The sequence below is a fragment of the Amaranthus tricolor genome, chromosome 12, assembly GCF_026212465.1.
Source record: "Amaranthus tricolor cultivar Red isolate AtriRed21 chromosome 12, ASM2621246v1, whole genome shotgun sequence".
Classification (NCBI taxonomy): Eukaryota; Viridiplantae; Streptophyta; class Magnoliopsida; order Caryophyllales; family Amaranthaceae; genus Amaranthus; species Amaranthus tricolor.
This window is the reverse complement of record NC_080058.1, coordinates 6,025,556-6,047,192: the sequence shown is the minus strand read 5'-3', so window position 1 is coordinate 6,047,192 and position 21,637 is coordinate 6,025,556. Positions and strand designations below refer to the sequence as shown.

General features: G+C 30.2%; 2 protein-coding genes across 3 annotated transcripts; one reads left to right on the top strand and one right to left on the bottom strand.

The window, feature by feature from the left end:
- The first annotated feature begins 358 nt into the window (after positions 1–358).
- LOC130828345 (ABC transporter B family member 11-like) lies at positions 359–15,426 on the top strand. Of its 2 annotated transcripts, none has more exons than XM_057694297.1 (13): positions 359–527; positions 3,463–3,762; positions 6,633–6,687; positions 7,132–7,307; positions 7,704–7,925; positions 8,636–8,874; positions 9,373–9,898; positions 11,131–11,404; positions 11,950–12,797; positions 13,124–13,390; positions 13,491–13,754; positions 13,874–14,167; positions 14,974–15,426. In XM_057694297.1, exons 2-13 carry the CDS (start codon positions 3,463–3,465, stop codon positions 15,325–15,327), a joined length of 3,819 nt encoding a protein of 1,272 aa, XP_057550280.1. In that variant the 5' UTR covers positions 359–527; the 3' UTR covers positions 15,328–15,426. The 2 variants fall into 2 exon arrangements, with proteins under 2 accessions (XP_057550280.1, XP_057550281.1); XM_057694298.1 differs by having other exon boundaries at positions 11,950–12,608; positions 14,974–15,327.
- On the bottom strand, positions 14,923–19,236 carry LOC130828349 (tetraspanin-6). The gene is made up of 3 exons (XM_057694302.1): positions 18,574–19,236; positions 16,033–16,352; positions 14,923–15,715 (listed from the first exon to the last, which is right to left on the bottom strand). Exons 1-3 carry the CDS (start codon positions 19,063–19,065, stop codon positions 15,676–15,678), a joined length of 852 nt encoding a protein of 283 aa, XP_057550285.1. The 5' UTR covers positions 19,066–19,236; the 3' UTR covers positions 14,923–15,675.
- Positions 19,237–21,637: the final 2,401 nt, after the last annotated feature.

The window sequence follows — 21,637 nt, the reverse complement described above, 5'->3', positions numbered from 1 at the left end:
CTTCTAAATATTTCTAATCCAACTTTTTAATCTCTGACGATGTACCAAAAATAAATGGGAAAATCAAGTTGGACGAAATATTAGGTGATAATGGATCATATTTTTACTAGTTCTAATCAACCAAGCAATCCAGCAAACGCAGCCAATAAGATCTAAATACTTTCTCCTCAAGTCTATATTTGCACTTGTACTAATATATTCAAATCTAAAACAAATGTCAAATTTAGCTATTTAATAATGCAATAAAAAAAATATTATATAGTTATAGTTACGTATGATTTATATATAATATTTGACTAAATACACCTGATTTTTTTAAAGAGGAAATGGATGAAGAAATAATTCACTATAAATAGAATAAATCAAGAGAAAAACAAAATTGATAAAAGCTTGTATAACTGTTCAATTTAAGGTAGAAAATGGAAGAATGATACTTAAGGTGACATTGTTTTTGATCTTGCATCAAACTTGGCTTCTTCTATAAAATTATTAGATATACACAAGAACCTTCATCACCCAATTAATCGGTTAGTATTTCTTTGTTTTATTTTATTTTATGGAATATTATTATAATAATTTTTAATGATGGGAAGTAAAAATTAATTATTACCGTAAGTGGTGAGATTCAAACAGCTAACAGCTAGTCTCTTCAGAGACCGTCTCTTTGAAAGATTAATGTCTACTTACCGTATTTTTAATGTCAACTTACATTATTTTTAATACTTACTTATCGTGCTTAATACCTACTTTCGATATCTTAAATATCTACTTATATTATTCTTAATGCCTACTTACAATATATAATAAACCGGCTCAATTAGAAATATCTCTCACAATAATTTGTGAGATTCAAATCACTGTTATAAAGATGAATGAGAATTCAGAATACTAAGCCAACTCATAATTGTCATACAAATTTTATTAATTTGTTTTTTATTTTTATGAATTTATTTTCTAGTAGCTAGCAATTTGTAGCTTTTAATAAAATCAGATATAATTGAATTTTATCTCAATTTTTTTAATTATTTTTAATTATACATGAAAATGATTGTAAAACTATTGAAAAAGTAATTTGCAGAAACAGGGAGTATATTGTTTAAGAAACAAATTATCTAAATTTATTAAATAATCATCTTATAAAAAAAAGTATTACCATCTAAAAAGTTGAACAGGCCCCATGCATGTTTTAAGAAATGGAACGGAGGAAGAATTATTAATAATGCTATTTTTATTTACATAATGTAATAACTTTATGACTTTTTTTTAATGACTACTATATAATGTCAATCCTCTAATAATATAGATGATAGCCTTAATAATTAATTAATTTAGGAAAAATAAAAATTTAAAAATTCCACTTCTCATACTATATATAAAAATTCTACCTTTTGATTAACAAATAAAATCTCACTTTTAGTACTTTAGATGAATAAATAATATAAATGTGATATATAATGTAAAGAAATTTTATTAATTAAAATTTGAGATTTTTATTATAAGAAAAAAATTTTAAAATTTAATTTTCAAATATAATGCAAGAAAATATTTATTTTGACTTTATATGTAGAAAAATATTGATACGTTACTTAGCTATAATTACTTATTACATAATGGAGTATAATATAGTATAACGTATACGTTATTAATAATACTACCATATAAAGTAGTATATGATTAAAAGTATAAGTCAAAATATATTATGTACTAATGTACTCTATCCAAAATATGAAAGAAAAATTATCATGGATAATATAAATTTTTGTATCAACTTTTTGATAGACTAATCATGAAATATCAATTTAAGAGTATATTTTTCTAGAATAATTTCAACTATTGTTTATTAATTTACCTTTGTTTTTTGTCAAATAATCTGATATAAACCAAAGTTTATATTTTTTTAGGTAAACATTCTCTAAGTTAGTATTATTTATGGTTAATCAAAAGTTGATATTATTATAGGAAAATTAGTAAAAATTTGTATTATTTATAATAGCTTTTCCAAATATCAAGTGCTAACTATTAATTAATTAACAACTTTGACTAGAATATTGTTGATGTCGCAATGAGATGAGATTATGATTGTTACATCTTACAAAAATGATAACGTCAATTAATTTATTTATCCAATTTTAATATTTAGGAAAAATTTGTATCGTAACTCTTTAGTTTGGATGTTTTTGCATTATAAACAATTTTTAATAATTTTTGTGGCAATTAGTTTCATAAGGTTTAAATTATGATGTTATGATATATTGTGTTTTTCTCCATTAATGAGTTATTAACCATTAAAACGTTAAAATATCCATTAATAATACATGAAAACTCTAATTGATTTAATTTTTTGATCTAATTAAAATAACACAATAACCTTAATGATGGCGAAGAAAAAAAGTGGCGATTTGGAGACAACAAAACTAAATCATTTTGAGTCAATTTGCATAATTTTTGGAGAATTTAATAACGACTCATTAAACAATAAAATTCAATGTCTTTGGTAAATAACATTATTGTCTAAACTAATTTGGAACGAAAAGGTCGATTACCCTAAGAATTAAAAAAAACACTTTATCTACCATGCAAAATTTTCAGAACTATATAATTACTATAAATAATTTCCCTAAAATTTAACCATACTGATCAATATATTTGAACTTAGACTTTTTTTTTTTTGAGTTAAGTCAATATAATTGAGTTAGGAATTAGGACTTAGGAGTATATTATTTATAGTCGTGTCATCAATATTCCACAATCAAGATTTAAAATGAAAATTAATTTTCAATTTTTAATAAAATAATTAATAATTAATATATATTTTATAAACCAAAAATAAAGGTTGCGAAAGGTCATTATATCTTGTACTCGTAAGTGGTATATTTTGATTCTTGATTATGTATATTAATTGTTATTACCTTAATTACCATAAAATAATCAGAGTTAGGTCATCGATCAAAATCAGTAAATTGGTGATGGAAGACTAAATTAATTGTCAATGATCTTAAAGCAAAAATCTCAACAAACCCACAAATATTCATTCGTCCATACAAATTACAATATAATAATTGAATGAAATAAAATTATTTCTCTTATTCAATTTAGTTGTTCCTTTTGGTTTGGGCACAAATATTACAAAAATAAAGAGACCCCCTAAAATAATAAACCTATGTGTAATATTGAGTATTTTTTATATTAAGAAAATGAGGGGATGACCTTAAATAGTAGATTTATGTGCAATATTAGGTATTTTTAATATTAAAAAAATGAGGAGACCACCTAAAAATATATATCTTAAAATAAAAATTAGACAATAAGATGAATTGTCTAAATAAAAAAATGAGACAACTAAAAAGAATTGAAGGGATTAACTCTTCCTCTTGGAAAAGATGTATATACTTTGTACATTCTATTGTAGATGTAATTAAGTCATGCATGCACTGAAATTCTAAGGATTTAAAATTTGATCAGATGAAGGAGATGAATGAAATTGAAAAGGCAACAACTTCCTCTTTAGAAGAACAAGAAGATGCAACAAAACACGATAAGGAAAGCAAAAAGGTGGAAGGGAATATGGACAAAAAGAAAGTCCCTTTCTATAAAATGTTCAGTTTTGCTGATTCAATCGATAAGACATTGATGATCATAGGATCCATAGGAGCTATTGCAAATGGAGTAGCAATGCCCTTAATGGCTATCCTTCTAGGTGATTTTGTTGATGCTTTTGGTCAAAATCAAAACTCCAAACAAATTGTCCATGTTGTCTCCAAGGTATTTACTCATTTGTTTTAGCACTCTAGACTTTATATTCCTACTACATCTTCATTCGGGTAATCGGATTAGTTTCAGACGGGTGTCATTCGATTCGGTGTATTTCGAATTGGTTATTTCGGATGCGTGTTGCGAAGAGTCATACTCAGGTAATCTCGGTTAATAGTTACGTGTCGGTTAGAAAAATCGGTTACAGCTCGAGTTCAGTTTTCCCATTTTCGGTTGTCAACCGGTTCGGGTATAGCTTGAGGTCGGATAATGTCGGTTCGATAAACCTAAAAAAGACACACATTTCGGGTCAGTTTACTTTCGGTTTCGGATTGGATTTTCGGGTCCGGTCACTTTTGAACAGCTCTACCTATATTTATAATATAGGAAAAATACCGTGAATAATACAATCTTTTATTAATTTTCCTACAAATAATATCAACTATTGATTAACACTACAAAAAAAGACATATTTCCGACCATCCAAAACAGTCGGAAATCAGTCGGTATAGCTGAAATCAGTCGATATAGAGCTATACTGACTGATTTCCAACTATTTTAGAATAGTCGGTTCAGAATAGTCAGAATTTCATTTTAGTAGGAAAACAGTCGGAATTTCCGACTAACCATGGTTAGTCGAAAATGAGTAGGAAATTTCCAACTATTTTTTAGAAAATTAGTCGGAAAATACTATTTCAGAATTTATCCCAAAATGACAAGAAAAACATTTTTAAAAATTTTTCGACCAAACTCCTACCAAATTCCGACTACCTGGTTGGTCGGAAAAAAAAACTAAAATAGAACTCCCACATCATGCCTACTTGGCACACACTTAGCGTCCCCATGCCACGCCCACATGGCACCCACGTTACATCTCAACCTGCACAATATCTTCCACACAATTCTTTTGAAAGGCTTCAAATCGCTAACCTCTTGGTTATTAAATTTAAACTCCAACCACTAGACCATCCATTGATTAGTGATACTCTAAGCAATGCTATTATAGTTAAAACTTCTATTACTTAGTTTATTATTATTATTATTATTAGCATATTATTAAATGTAGTATTAGATTTAATTAGTCGTCTTAGTGTAGTAATAGTATGTAATTATTCGTATTAGCCAAATTAGTCGTATTATTATTATTATTATTATTATTATTATTATTATTATTATTATTATTATTATTATTATTATTATTATTATTAAATGTAATATTAGTCGTAATTAGTCGTCTTAGTGTAGTATTAGTATGTTAGTATTAGTGTATCATTAGTATAATAGTAGTTGTATTAGTATATAAGTAGTTGAATTAATGTAGTATTAGTATATAATTAGTTGTATTACTTGATTATTATTATTATTATTATTATTATTATTATTATTATTAAATGTAGTATTAGTCGTAACTAGTAGTCTTAGTGTAGTATTAGTATGTAATTAGTCGTACTAGTATTAATATATTATTGTATTAGTATATAATGAGTCGTATTAGTGTATTATTAGCTTATTAGTATATAATTAGTCATATTAATGTATTATTAGTCGTATTAGTATTATTTGTATTACTATATTATGTTATTACTCATATTAGTGCATTATTAGTATGTTATTAATTGTATTAGTATATAAAAAGTTGTATTAGAGTTATATTATTATTAATTGGAGTGAATTAATGACAAGAGACAAAATAATAATACACAAACTATAAGAAATTCAGTCAAACAAAATAAACAAATTAAACTAATCAAATAAATATCCTTTTCGAGTTCCGAAAAATTAAACTAATAAGACAAGTTAAACAAAATAGGAGTTGCGCATCTTAGTCAAACAAAACAAATAAAATCAATACAAACCAAAAGTAAATAAATACAAATTTCTCAAAAAATAAAAAAAAAAAATAAAATTACAAACTGAAATTAATAAAACCAATTAACTAAACAAATGGATTTACAAATCCAAACAAAATAAGTGGCAGACAAGTTGGCAGAAAATTATTACAAACCAACTTACCTACAAAATTGTAAAACACATTTCCGACTGAATTTTAGTCCGTATTCGGTCGGAAATTTTTTCGACTAAAATACACTTGAAAATTAGTCGGAAATATTAAATTTAAAATTTTCTTTTTTCCGATTTAAAATTGTGACCAAAAACTAATTCAGTAACAATATAGTCGAAAATTCCAACTAACGCCTATCAGTTGGAAATTTCAGACTGTTTCGGTTAGTTGGAAAATTTTAGTCAAAATTGTGCAATTTTTTTGTAGTGTAACCATAAATAATACCAATTTAGGGGGTATTTTCCTAAAATAATACCAACTTTAGTTTGTTAAATAATTTACCGATTTTTTTTGTCTTATAATCACCTATTGTTTGATTTTTAACATATTAGGATTTTCTAGGAAAACACCCCTTAAGTTGGTATTATTCATAGTTGATCAAAAATTGGTATTATTGTAGGAAAATAAGTAAAAGATTGTATTATGAAGGGTAATTTTTCCTATAATTTATACGGCTACTCTGGCTAGAGATGATATGAGAACAAGGAGTGTGTATGCTAATAATTGTATTGACCGGACTATTGAATCCATGTACAAATTTACGTCTCACGGTGAGACTGTTTTATATAAGGATTTATGTAGTTTATAAAATATTGGGCTACAATCATTAAATTGGACTCTTTTGTTTGAATTAGTTTTTTGACATGGTATCAGAACAATATAACAAAAAGTCATAAGTTTAAATTTCACCCACCCCATAATTCAAGTAGAATATTTCGTGCCATGTAATAGAGTATAAGATACATCCAAGATATGTTATATAGTGCATTAGATTCTTATATACTTTATATTGTGTTTGAATTTGTATCATTTTTTGCAGGTGTCTCTAAAATTTGCTTACTTGGCTGTTGGAACTGCTATTGTTGCCTTTCTTCGTAAGTTTCTTATGATCTATGCTGAAACAATTTTTTCATAGTTGATATTATGCTAAAAAGTAATTTTTATGGTATATAAGAATATAAGAACCAAATATGCAAGTATGAAATGAATGGCAAGATAAATAAGATAAATGACAAGAATTACGATACTTCACCAAATAAATACTATATCTACCAGATTTAGCTATTTTGCCAACCAAAAAGCTAAGAAAAATTCATTTGTCAAACGCCCAATAATATTGAAATATGCAACATATAATACAAGTAGTAGTCCAATTGGTAGTGTATGAGTCTCCATATAGTCTAATATCCTGAATTCGCCCTGTTCAAATACAAACAAAATTTCTTCGATATTTAAAAACTGTCATTTCTTATTGTGATTGATAAAATTTTCTAGCTAATGAAAAGAGAATAGAAAATGATGTTTGTGTGTGGTGGTAGAGGTGGCTTGTTGGATGATAACAGGAGAAAGACAAGCGGCAAGAATGAGAAACTTGTATCTTAAAACAATACTTAGACAAGACATTGCCTTCTTTGACAAAGAAATCACCACTGGAGAAGTCATTGGAAGGATGTCTGGTGACACTGTTCTCATACAAGATGCACTTGGGGAGAAGGTATTTCATTGATCCATCCTTCAATCTTATTCCTTCTTGTTAATTAGCAATGAGTTTTCATGTTGATTTGTAATAAATCATGAAGCCATAAGCATGCATGGTGTCAAGAAACCAACTCAACCAAAAATTTAAGCTGATGATTGAGACTCTAGAATATGTTATATACCCTCACACGAAAGCCCTTTTTGCTAAAAGTGTGAATGCAGCCCAGGCTCTCCTTATACCTAGCGCAAAAGATTCCACTTTGAAATAAGGTGTGGATGAGATTCGTACCCGTAATTTTTGTCGGCTTCTGATACCATGTCAAGGAACCCACTTAACTAAAATCTTAAGCTGATGGTTGATGCTCCAGGATATAAATATACTCTTAACACTTGGTTTTTGTGGATGTAATAGGTTGGACAATTCATACAGTTGATAGCAACATTTATCGGAGGATTTGTGGTTGCATTTGTAAGAGGATGGCTTCTAACTATTGTGATGTTGTCTGTGATACCCTTCCTTGCAACTGCTGCTGCATTTATGACCATTTTTATTTCAAAAATGGCAACAAAAGGCCAAACTTCTTATGCAAAGGCTGCTGTTGTTGTTGAGCAAACTCTCGGTTCCATTAGAACGGTCAGTTCTTATTTTGCCGACTTTTGTCAATTACGTGCTATTGTTATATCAAGTCGAGTCTTGGGTTAGTTCAAATTAGGTCAAACTAGATCCTTGACCACTTCAACTCGAGTAATGTCATATGTCTATCGAATTAAAACTTAGATTTAGATTAATTATAAAGGGTCGCTTGAATTTAAAGTAAACATTTAAGGGGATTAAAAAAGTTAAACTAATGTAATAAGTTAATTAAAGATGCAAATTAATTTATTAAAATAATTATGATAGATGTAGAATGAGTGTAAATTAAAAAAGATGAATAAAAAAGAGGTTGATTTCCTTCATTTGGAGGTAAAGAATTCTCTTACCTTCCCCTAGGGTAAATTTATACCCAAAATAAGAGAACTAATTGCTATAATCTCTACTTGTTTTTTATTACCTTCTAATTAATTCTTTCACCTCTTTAACAATTAAATTCTTTTAATCATCTATCTAACTAATTTTGTTTTCCTAGTTTGATTTTTATTTACCCCTTAAATATTTGTTCTCAATTCAAGCGACCCCTAAGTCATGTATAAATTGGGTTCAATTATCTACATTTATTGGACTAATTTTAGTTGCAAGTCATTCTTAGGTTGGGTGCAAATTCATACAAGTTCAAACTATTCGATTGTGTGTGTTACGTCACCATGTAACAATTAATTCTTACACACTTAATTGTGCTTGATTAGGTGGCATCATTTACAGGCGAGAAAGAAGCAATAGGAAAGTACAACAAAGCAGTAGGAAGTGCATATAAAGCAGGAATTCAAGAAGGAGTAACAACAGGATTGGGGCTTGGTGTGGTTACTTTCATTATATTTAGTAGTTATGCTTTAGCCATTTGGTTTGGTTCCAGGATGATTCTTCGTGGACATTACACTGGTGGCGACGTTATTAATGTCATTGTTGGCGTCATTATCGGTTCTATGTGAGTTCGTTTTTCCTCTTATCTAAAATTTAAATGTGTTCTATTTAATTCGATCAATCTTTTTTTGAATTTTTACTAGAAGTGACCATATAGAAGTGGATTAAATGAAAATATAAAGAGAAGGAAGTCACATCTTCGTCATCATAGAAGAAGCATTGGTGATGGCATTGGTGAGGACACGGGTCACCCATGGGCCCACCCACAAATCCACTGGTCAAGAGTATTGACTTGCACATACACTTGGTAAAGTTCATTGTTTTCCAAAACCATATGGTAATGGGAAGAAGGTCTTCAATAGCTTATAAAGTGTGCATATATCTTTAATTTATCGATGTGGAATAAATCATCCTAACATGCTATTTCTTAACTGACAAGATAAATATTATGGTTGAATTCACCATAAAAGTCCTTTTTCCAAACATAATACACATTATTTTTTGAATATTCCGAGTTGAATTATTGTAAGAACATGTTTCACTTATGATATGAATAATGCAGGTCACTAGGACAAGCATCTCCCAGCATGACAGCATTCGCAGCAGGCCAAGCAGCAGCATACAAAATGTTTGAGACCATTAATAAAAAACCAGATATTGATCCATTTGATCCGAATGGGAAAGTATTAGAAGACATCCATGGAGATATTACATTTAAAGATGTTTCTTTCAGTTACCCCACAAGACTTGAAGAACATATTTTTAACGGGTTTTCTCTTACAATTTCAAGTGGCACAACTGCAGCTTTGGTCGGTCAAAGTGGGAGTGGTAAATCAACTGTCATTAGTCTTATAGAGAGATTCTATGATCCTCAGGCTGGAGAGGTTTTAATTGATGGGATCAATATCAAAGAATTTCAACTAAGATGGATCAGGCAAAAAATTAGCCTAGTGAGTCAAGAGCCTGTATTATTTGGTTTATCAATCAAGGATAATATTGCATATGGAAAAGATGGTGCGACAATTGAAGAGATAAAAGCAGCAGCTGAGTTTGCAAATGCCGCTAAGTTTATTGATAAACTACCACAGGTTTGACTGTTTCTAAACTTTTTTTATAATTATATGTTGACTTTGATCATAACTAATAGAAATTTTGTTCAAGTAATTGACGAAACCCCATATAATAGAGTGATTGAATGTCGAGGCTCTTATCGGCCCAACAAACCGTTGGTGACTACTCATGGAGACTGTAGACTAGCCCCACAAAATAACACAAGTCTTACCAGCGCACGTTAGCCTCACTCGTGCGCACCTAACAGTACTTCCTAGGAGGTCACTCATCCTAAGATTACTCCCCACCAAACACGCTTAACTGTGGAGTTTTAGCAAATAGGGTCCCATGGAGAGAAGATGCACCTTGTTAAATGTCTAGGGTCAACCGTTTTGCAACTCTCCCAACGATGATAGTTTTTATGAGCGTGATTTACTGGTATGATGATGATGGAACGATTGAATGTATTGTAACTCTGACAAGAAATTTATTTGGGAAAATTTCCCAATTCTGCTCAAATAAACTGAGAAAATCCAGTTAGCAATGCCAACAATGTATTAATTCTAGGTTTATCAAAAATATAATTTCAACAATTGTGCAATTTTAAATACGGCTTTAACATCTATTAGGACTTCTAACAAGTTAACTAACCCTAAATAGAATGGGAAAACTCTAAAATTAAGATTGGAAATGGAATTAAGAAAGTAAAACCATTATCAATCGCTTGTTTCCTAATATCAATAACCAACTCCATTACAAGAGTGAAATCAATACCTTTTAATTGTTTCCTTTCCTCCACTAGCGGTAACAATTAATCTTTTATCCCCTACATGCTTTGTCTTCTTAACATAGTATGGTCATGCCATATATTCAAAGTATTTCATGAAATCTTCCACTTTTGACCATTCCTAAGGTTAATGCAATATAGCTAAAGCCATTCCTTAGGAAAAAGATAAACTCCCTTTGAGAAACGGGTATGATTATGCCATATATTCAAAGTATTTTAGTTGGGGGTTTCTTGACTGCGTGCCCTCTCTGTACTCCTTCTTTGAGGAACGGGTATGATTTCTTCGCATTTTTCGAGAAAAAGATAAACCCCCACTCGAATCCTACCTTATGCGGGATACTAGAGTGTCCTTTACCTTTTACTTTTTACCATTCCTTAAGACAAAACTTTTCTACCGACACATGTTTGCCAAATTAGTAGAGTCCAAAAGTGCTAAGTATCCCATTCATCATTCATAATTTTTAATATGATAAAAATGTGCAGGGACTCGATACATTGGTCGGTGAACATGGAACTCAACTGTCTGGAGGGCAAAAGCAAAGGGTGGCCATAGCAAGGGCCATTTTGAAAGATCCACGGATTTTACTTTTAGATGAAGCTACAAGTGCATTAGATGCTGAATCTGAGAGGATTGTGCAAGAAGCATTGGACAGAATAATGGTAAATCGAACCACTGTTATTGTTGCCCACCGTTTAAGTACAATACGAAATGCTGATATGATTGCAGTTATTCATCAAGGAAAGGTGGTTGAGAAAGGCAAGTTTTTATTAATCTTGTGTTTTAAGCTCTTCAACCTATTTATCGTATTTCTAGTACTCACACAAATCTTTTTGGATTAAAGATTGTGGCATTGTAATATTAACGGTTTGTTTGGTTAGTGGTACTAAATGGTGGTAATAAGAATGATTTATAGAGTAAAATTTTATTAATCATTCCCATACTAATGAAACTTTGATAATAAAAAAGTTTTTTTTTTTTTAATAAATTTTCATTAGCATCTAATACCACCTCTCCCATGGTAATAAATTGAAATAAATTTTATGAAGAAAATGAGATAATTGAAGTTGGACAAGCATGACTATCAAGATAACCAAGAGATATTTCAACCAAAATTACATTAGTTTCTCATTTCCATTACCGCCGTTTGTTACCACCTACCAAACGGGCTGTAAGTGGTATGTAATATGAATTTTACATGACTTTGGATTATATTTAATTACATTGTTAAATGTTTGTTAGATAATATTGTTATGTGTATATCTGCCAAGTCTCAATATGTATTTTTTTTTTAAATTAATCAGGTGTGCACTCAGAATTGCTAAAGGATCCCAATGGAGCATACTCTCAACTTATACATTTACAAGAAATAAGAAAAGAGTCTGAACAACCTAAAGATGCAAGAGAACTGTCGAGCCAATCTAGTCTGAAAAGATCATCCTTAAGATCATTGAGTCGTGGCTCCTCATCTGGTAGGATTAGCAGTGCTCGTATCTCATTATCAGCTATGTCTGGACTATTAGGAGCAGATCCTGTGGAAACTAGCGTTGGGTTACCCCCTTCTGAAGAACAATCTGAAGTTTCTATCAAGCGTCTTGCCTCGCTCAACAAACCCGAAACCCCAATACTTATGCTTGGATGTATTGCTGCCATTGCTAGTGGTGCTGTCTTTCCAGTATTCAGCATAATTTTTGCAAATGCTATTGAAATGTTTTACAAGCCAGCTCCAATATTGAGAAAGGATTCAAGGTTTTGGTCCCTGATGTTTGTAGTCATTGGTTTGGGAGGTATGGTATCGTATCCAGCTCGAAGCTATTTCTTTGCCGTAGCTGGGTGTAAGTTGATACGAAGGATAAGAACATTGTGCTTTGAAAAAGTACTCCATATGGAGATTGGTTGGTTTGATGAACCAGAGAATTCAAGTGGTGCCATAGGTGCACGACTTTCTGCTGATGCTGCAACTGTACGTGCTTTGGTTGGAGATGCGTTGGGTTTGCTTGTTCAAAATATTGCATCTGCTATAACCGGTTTACTAATTGCTTTTCTGGCAAACTGGATTCTTTCATTTATTGTCCTTATAATAATTCCCCTTATAGGACTTAGTGCTTATTTTCAAGTAAAGTTTATGAAGGGGTTCAGTGAAGATGCTAAGGTTATTATATATATCTCTCTCTAGATGTTATGGTTCATTGTAAGGTATAGAACAAAGTGCAATTTGTGTGGGGTTTATAGGCAAATGGGCTCTCACCTTATAGGCTACTCTTTTGGGTGAGCTCTCCTGTTTGTCCTATAACACTAGATGCATGTTTCAAATATTCCATCTCCCAAACGCCATATAGCTCCAATATATATGGGGTTTAAGGGGGATCGGATATATGCAACCATAACCGGCCTTGTTAGTGATAAGGAGGTTGTTTGCTCAAACCCATGAACTAAATATAGAGCTGAATTTCTTCTTCTTTCTTCAATTTTATGCAGAAGAAGTACGAGGAAGCTAGCCAAGTTGCAAATGATGCAGTTGGAAGCATAAGAACGGTTGCTTCTTTCTGTGCCGAGGAGAAGATAATGCACCTATATGAAATGAAATGCGAGGCCCCTATACAAGCTGGTATAAAGCGAGGTTTGGTCAGTGGGGTTGGTTTCGGAGTGGCCTTTGCTTGCCTTTTTGGTGTATATGGAACATGCTTTTATGCAGGTGCTCAGCTTGTTAGCCATGGGAAAACAACTTTTACTGAGGTTTTCCAAGTAATACATATGTTCGATCCTTACTCCTTAATCTCTTAGCTTGTAGAATTCGGTCTAGAGCATGTCATGGTATATGTATAAGTATCTATTATTATTGCAGGTATTCTTTGCGCTCGCCATGGCATCTGTAGGAATATCACAAACAAGCTCTTTAGCTCCCGATACAAGCAAAGCCAAGATTGCCACTGCTTCTGTATTCGCAATTCTTGATCGTCAGTCAAAGATAAACCCAAGTGATGAATCAGGGCAGACTAGTGATAATGTGAAGGGGGATATAGAACTTCGACATGTCCGCTTTACATATCCTACTAGGCCTAATGTTCAGATATTTCAAAATCTATGCTTGACCATTCATGCGAGGAAGGTACATATATTAGGCTTCAACTATCAACTTAAACTTTTGGTTTAATGGTTGTTTGTCGACAATAATCACCCCTTTCTAGACAAGTTTTAATTTTTCGTAACTAACTATTGATTTTTCAGACAGTGGCTCTTGTTGGGGAGAGTGGGAGCGGAAAATCAACAGTCATTTCCCTTTTGCAAAGATTCTATGATCCAGATTCTGGTGTTATTACCCTGGATGGGATTGAAATTCAAAAGCTGCAGTTAAAGTGGTTAAGGCAACAAATGGGACTAGTTAGCCAAGAACCGGTTCTTTTTAACGAAACAATACGTGGTAACATCGCTTATGGAAAGGAAGGCAATGCTACTGAGGATGAAATAGTTAATGCTGCAAAGCTAGCAAATGCTCACAATTTCATTAGTAGCCTTCAAGAGGTAATGATGTTACTTAGCTTGATAATCACTCTTTTGTTTTGAATTATAATAGATTGTTATATGAAAAGGGCTCATTAAATCATCTACACTTCTTGTTTTTGTGAAGTTGCACATGATGTATACTACTAACGGTTCGTTTGATTAGCGATACTAAATAGTAGTAATAAGATTGATTTATAGTGTAAAATTTCATCAAAAGTTCTATATCATTCACATGGTAATGAAACTTTGATCACAGAAAAGTTTTTTTATTTACAAATTTTCATTACCACCTAATACCACATCTCTCAATGATAATGCATTGGAATGAATTTTATGAAGAAAATGAGATGATTGAAGTTGGACAAGCATGGCCATCAAGGTAGCCAATAGATTTTTCAACTAAAACTACACTAGTTTTTCATTCCCATTATCACTGTTTATTACTACCTACCAAACGGCAGTAAGGGTCAATCAAATATAATACGATAAGTTTGTCTACATCCGACCCTTACATATCCACGTATGTAGAAGCCATTTTAATATCTTACGGTGTTGGAATATCGAATTTTCTATGATCACAGTTGATTTAGAGGAACAAATCTTTGAGCATAATTTCAGTTTCTAAAATATACTTCCTTGTTATTGGGAGATAATTATATTCCTTAATTTTTTTTAATTAAAAAATATAATGTTTTGAAACCAAGAGAAATTTGTTATTTTTTAAAAGATTATTTTCTCCCTTTAGAAACCAACCAAAGCAATTGAAGAAATAGTTCCAATCAACAAATGGCAACCTTTGACTTTCAATATGAAAAATATTGTAGGGCTATGATACATTAGTAGGAGAAAGAGGAGTTCAACTATCAGGAGGCCAAAAGCAACGAGTTGCAATCGCGCGTGCTATAATAAAGAATCCGAGAATACTATTACTAGATGAAGCTACAAGCGCGCTTGATGCTGAATCGGAAAGAGTAGTGCAGGACGCATTGGATCAATTCATGGTGAATCGGACCACCATCGTTGTTGCTCATAGGCTTTCCACAATCAAAAATGCTCATGTGATTGCTGTCATTAAGAATGGTGTAGTTGCTGAGAAAGGGAACCATGAAACTCTACTTCATATTAAAGATGGACTATATGCTTCACTTGTTGCACTCCATATTTGTGGATCCTCCTAGAAAATGCTGGATCTTTTATGTCTTCGTGTTTATAAATATCGTAATATTTTCTGATGTAATGGTAAAATTAAATCGAATCTAAGTTTGAAATTAAACCAATTTTAAATTTTCAAATGATTTCTTTATTTTAATTAGGGGTGTTTCTATCCTTTCACCTACAAGAATTGTAACCAAAAACCAAAGTGCATACAACCCTATTCTAAATACATACAAGTTTAGGAGGAAACAATAGGTTGCCCCTTGTTTGTACTAAGAAATCAAAGCACCATGCACATGAACATCAAAATTAACAACAATTTTAAATCCATCAAAACTAAAGAAATGTTTTCAAAAAAGTTGCTCATTAAACTACCAAAGTTGTTCTCTCCTATCACGCCACCACCTCCACCTGAAAATATAAGTAAAGCTATTAGAAAGAAAAAAAATGATATCTCTCTGTTTTCAAATGTTCTTTCCATTCACTTTTTTGCAGATCCCAATGCAAGCTTTAAATTCAAATAATTTTAATTATGAGTTTTTAAAAAATTATAAAAAGTTGATATTTAGAAAGTATATATTGAGACGAATCTAACAAGATCTCACGTGAATATGTTTTTTCTTTTAAATCGATAAGAAATCGTAGTTAAAGTTTGACACTAAAATTTATAAATTATATTTGAAAAGAACATATGAAAACGAAAGAAGTACTAAAAGGTGAAAACATACCAGTAGAAGTCCCATCTGGGGCGGACTTTAGTCATGCGGTTATGACCATACGGGTAATCGGTATCAGCCCGACGGGTATTTTGGAAGGCACAACAACCGATGCAGTAAATGCCAATGAGCAAAATGAGCACAACAACGTTCAAGACCGAGAGTTTATGCCAATCCCTTCGAATAGTCTCCAGCACACCTGCCTTACAAGAATCACATTCGTAGCATAATACATTCGGGTTGTTATTCCATTTAAAGCAATCCGGATCCTGATCCATCATTACTGTTGTCGAGTCGTATACGCATGATGTTGGTGGCTTACAGCATCCTGACTGCAGTTCAGCAGTTCCAACTCTAGTTAGTTAGTGAACATACTTATAGCAATTATCATACCACAATTTCAATTTTTATAAGAAAATGATGATAAGAGTATATGATGTATATATAATTGAATTACAATCGTGCATGATGAGTTTTTAATTTGTAATTTGGGCTTTTGATATACTGATCGATACTATATTGTTCAAACCAACTCAATAAAAATATCCTATGTTAGTTAAAGTCGTTAAATGGGTTGGTTTAAGTCAATTGGATTTCATCGACTAAAACTTAATTATCATTTTTCACGTCTTAATTGTGAAATATTAATTTACGTCTTAAAATAAAGAGGGTGTTTGGTGAAATAATTTGTTGTTTAATTTTTATTTATGTTTATTTAAATGATTGTGTATTTAAAATATTTAATGTTAGTATTTGGTAAATTAGTTGGTTGAATAACTTATTATTATGAATTGAATAATATTTACAACAAGTTGTTCTAATTAGCATGTTCAAAATCAGGTGGTCAATCAGTTGATAGAATCAACTGGTCAAATAAATTGCTCAATCAACTATGAATCGTTTACCAAATACCTCAAAGTTAATAAAGTATCATGGAGTGTTTGGCAAACAACTAATAGTTGATTGGAGTGACTAATAGCTGATTCTACTAACTAATTTTCGACGTCGAAAGCAACTTATTCAAAAATAACTTATTTATAATAACATAATTATTTCAACCAAATAATTTGACAAACACTTAGATTAGATGGCCGATTGTACCAATAAGCTATTACCAAACACCCCATAAACTAGAAACTCCATGGAGCAAAGTGTGGCATAATATATATTATAGCTTAATGATGTGTATTTTGCAAATTGTACCAAGAAAAGTTGGAAGAATATTTACTTCAATATATACATATAAGCATGGACCAAACACAAGAAATAATAAAATTCCAATTGCCACTTTTCTTTTCTTTTTCTATCATTATTTAATCTCAAAAGAATTAAATTCCTTTTGAGCTCTTTTCTCTATCAAACACCCACTTCAAAGGGGACAACAAAGCTGGTGCCTTTATCTTGCCCAAAATTCTTCCTAATCTCTTTTAAGACTTTTTTTAGTTATGTTACTTTATTCAAACATTTTTTTTATTTAAAAATATTAATAATAATTTCTTCTCTTTGTTTATGCTCCCTTCATCTCCATTCTATTTTCTTTTCCCATTTGAATTAAAAAGATTGTTTCTCTTAAATTAATGGGCAAGTGGATTTCTTGAAGTATAATTTTATAGTTAAATATATATATAAAGAAAATAATAATACTTATCCGACTATTTAAGTTTATTTGTATATACTACTTTGTTTTCTTTTGAAACACTACGACTATTTTAATTAGTAATTTAGAAAAAGAAACAAGTTATATATTTTTATAAGAGAAGCAATCATATATTCATACACAAAAATTAATAAAAACTCTACTAAAAAGTATTATTGTTCACTAATTTGAATATAAAAATATATATCTGTTATTATAATAAATATATGAAAGCTTTCACAAAAGAATCATTTGCTACATTTCCCTATTCAAAAGAGTACGAGACATTTGAAAGCTAATGATTGAATGTATTACATGTATTTAGGAATCCCAACGATCAACCTAATTTTTTGATTGATATCGTTATTGCTATATGTTACATACAACTTTTTTTTTTCATACCATAAATAGAGATAGTGATTTAGATTCTCTCTTTCTCCCTTATAATAAACAAGAGTTTAATTCTCATTAATTACACGAAGAATTCCTTGCATGTATAAACTTTTTCGGTCTTACCCCGTATCATTAAAAGAAAATCATTAGTTTAAATTCACGGAATTTCTTTAGAAGTTACTAAAACTAACACTATCTTCTATTCTAATTAAATGTATCATTTCCTCTTTTTAAGATATTTCATATATCTTTATTTGGTAATATTAACATTTTAAATTCTCTTACTTATGTCCTATATGAAACCCAACTATCTACACAACCGCCCTTAAATTATCATTTTGATCAGAATAAGGATCGAGTAACTAAGAATGAGCAAGTCTTATATGAGATCATGCATCTCATCATAAGATGAGTCCATGTAATCATGTTAAGATTGTATAAGTACATTGATCACTCTATAAGACTGTAAAAACTGATCACAATAAAATTTTAAGTGATCACTTTAAAATAGTAAGTGTACATACCTGAACAGGAGTCATATCATTCCTAAGATAATCAACAAGAGTCCAAGCACCAAGACTAGCACAAGTCTTAGACCCCAAAATACACCCTCTAATTTTAGTCCAATAATTAGGATCCTTAACTCTATCCCTTAACCAAGAAGAGTATTCCTTCAACTCATACTCTCGATACACCCTTCCTTGCACACCAACACCACCTCCTTGAGAAGTAACCACAAACCCAAACACAGTTATAATCATAAGACCCAATATAAGCAACAACATAACCACTAAATAAACCCAAAGAGCCCATGCAACATTAAAACATGCACCTACAAAACCAGCTAAAGAGATTATAAGTACAATGAACCCTATTATGAGTAATGGTGTTTGAAGAAAGTTTTCACATGTTGTACTGTCTTTTGCCATCCATAATCCTGCTCCTATTATTGGTATTGATGCTAAGAGTGAAAATAGGTTTAGGAAACCTATTACTGTGTTACTTAATCTATACATTTTTTTTTTTATTATTTTTTGGGTTTGGATGATGATTTTGTGTTTTAAAGGTGAGAAATTATTGGGGTGTTTGTGTTTTGGAGTAATTATAAGTATGTGATGGGTTTAAAAAGATGGAGAATATATAATATGGTGAAAGATAAGGACTTGGTTTGATTGGTTTTGCTAGCTTTATAATGAGAAGGGGTATCAAGTTTCCTATTTTTTATGTGCTCTTGTGGTCATTGCATTGAGTCTAGCTAAAATATCACACCCTTAGTTACTAAGGAAGTACTTCATCCATTGCTATTTGATGTTTACATTTTTTTTTATTTTTGAGAGTTTTATTTGTTGTTCTCTAAAAAATCATTTTATTTATGTCACGCATATAATTTAGCCTTAGTCAAATCACCTTCGTAGTTGTCGTCATCATCATACACAGTGTATCTCGCTCATAGAAACTATGATCATGGTCTGAAGAGGGAAGAAAGAAGGCAACACATACCCATAAAGGTGGACGCGGCCAAATAGTCATTCGGCTAAAGAAAGATCCTTAGAAAGAGAGATTCCTTTAAATGTCAGATCACCCTAATTTTAATATTTTTAATACTTATGATTCTCACATATTTTCCACTAATTTTATTATAACATTTTTATAATGTTTATGGTTCTCATATAGTCATATGTTATACACTAATTTTATTGTAACATTTTTTTATTTTTGTAGTTTTATATATTTTTCACTAACTTTATTTTGTACACTTTTTTAATGCCTATAGTTTATATTTTTTTCTCCATTAAACTATATTCTTCAATAAAATAATTCCCCTAATTCCTTACCATCTAAACAATTTAACTTTTTTAAAGTGAACATTATTTATAGGAACTTGAACGATGAATGCATGGAGTATTTATGCTTGTACTTTTGTTTCATGGTGACCTCAATATGATTTTGTACATAATACCTTTTAATATATATTGGGTTTTTTTTGAGCATTTTAGAAGAGTTTGAGGATGAAGCACAATTATACCTTCCAAAATTCTAATATAAAAATTTTCTATTTTGGTTTAGTTTTAGACTTTTTGAAAATTATGATTAGAGTATAATAGTTGTTTGAATATAATTTATTAAGAAAAATTTAAAGAAAATCTTAAACCATTACTTTTAATTTTAATTAGAACATTACAAATTGTACAATTTTGAAAATAAATATCTACTCTTACTATTTAATGTTTTCACTTAATCCGCTCATTTACCGAACATGACATATTTTTAAAAGTAGCATTTTAGCCCTTTTAAACAAATAATAATTTTGCTGAACATAACAGTATATTTATAAATTCATTTTTAAAGTCTTGAAGTCGAATTAAAATCAAGTTTTGATCTAATAATTATATGATGCTCAAATCTGTTTTAAACATCTTTAGACATGGTTAAAAAACTTGGAAGGAATGGAGAAAACTAGTGACGACAAAAGAAAATAAAAAGGCAAAAGTGAAAAATATAGAAAATCTAGAAAATATGGGAAGTTAGTGGGACTTTTATAAAGAATTAGTTAGAATATTAAGATATTTCCTTATCTAATGCAATCTTCCCTCACAACACTAATCTGCTTTTTACAAAAACAAATAGCTTTACTGCTTCATTTGAGCGGCGGAAGGAGGTTGATTGACCCCATTTGGATTTTAAATTTTTTAATTAATATTTAAATTTTTTAAATCAATGCTAGAAAAAATACTTGTTTTGAATTGCAATTTGAAATTTAAAAATAAATTGAAATAGCTTAAAATATTCGAAAATTATCATTGAAAAAAGAGACTATTAATTCATAAATTTTTAACAGATTTTTCATTTAATGTAATAGAAGACTGTTAGATTTTTCAATGAAATTAAAGATGTATTGAATTTTTTATATTGTATAGATTTTTATTTATACAACATTAACTTTAAAATTGTCTTTAATACATTCTTCGTTCTGAAATAACTACTATATTACGGTTATTGATACTATTAATTGTTCAAGCTTATTTAAATATTGCAGTTAATGTGTAAGAAAAAATTACAATTAGGTGGAATCTTATTTGAATCATTTAATCGCATATTTTTATAATATTAATGTTTTATAATTTTTTGATTAAATGTGCATAATTCAATATATAATGATTAAAATAATATAAATTAGGTAAAAAAATCTAATATAGTAACATAGACTACTATATTAACGTTTTTGACCGCACTTTAATATAAAATTAGCACTTTCAACCTTTATAATGCCCACTCGATCATTCCATTTGGTGGTGACTTGTGAGTCTTATTATTGATGCTTTTTATAAAAAAATTGTTGTCTTAGAATATAGAATTTACTTTTTAATTAAAGACTGTATGTATAGTCATACCTCAACTACAACATTTCATATATGGAGATTTCACTAGTAGCATGCGCATTGCGTGCGAATTCTTGAAAAAGCTGAGCGAAAAAAAAATAAATAAATTGAATAACCGAAAAATTAAACTATTTCAAAAACTGAGCGTAAAACTCTCAGACCTAAGGTTTGAGGCTGTTCGCAGTTACTAGCTGCGAACAGGTCAAAA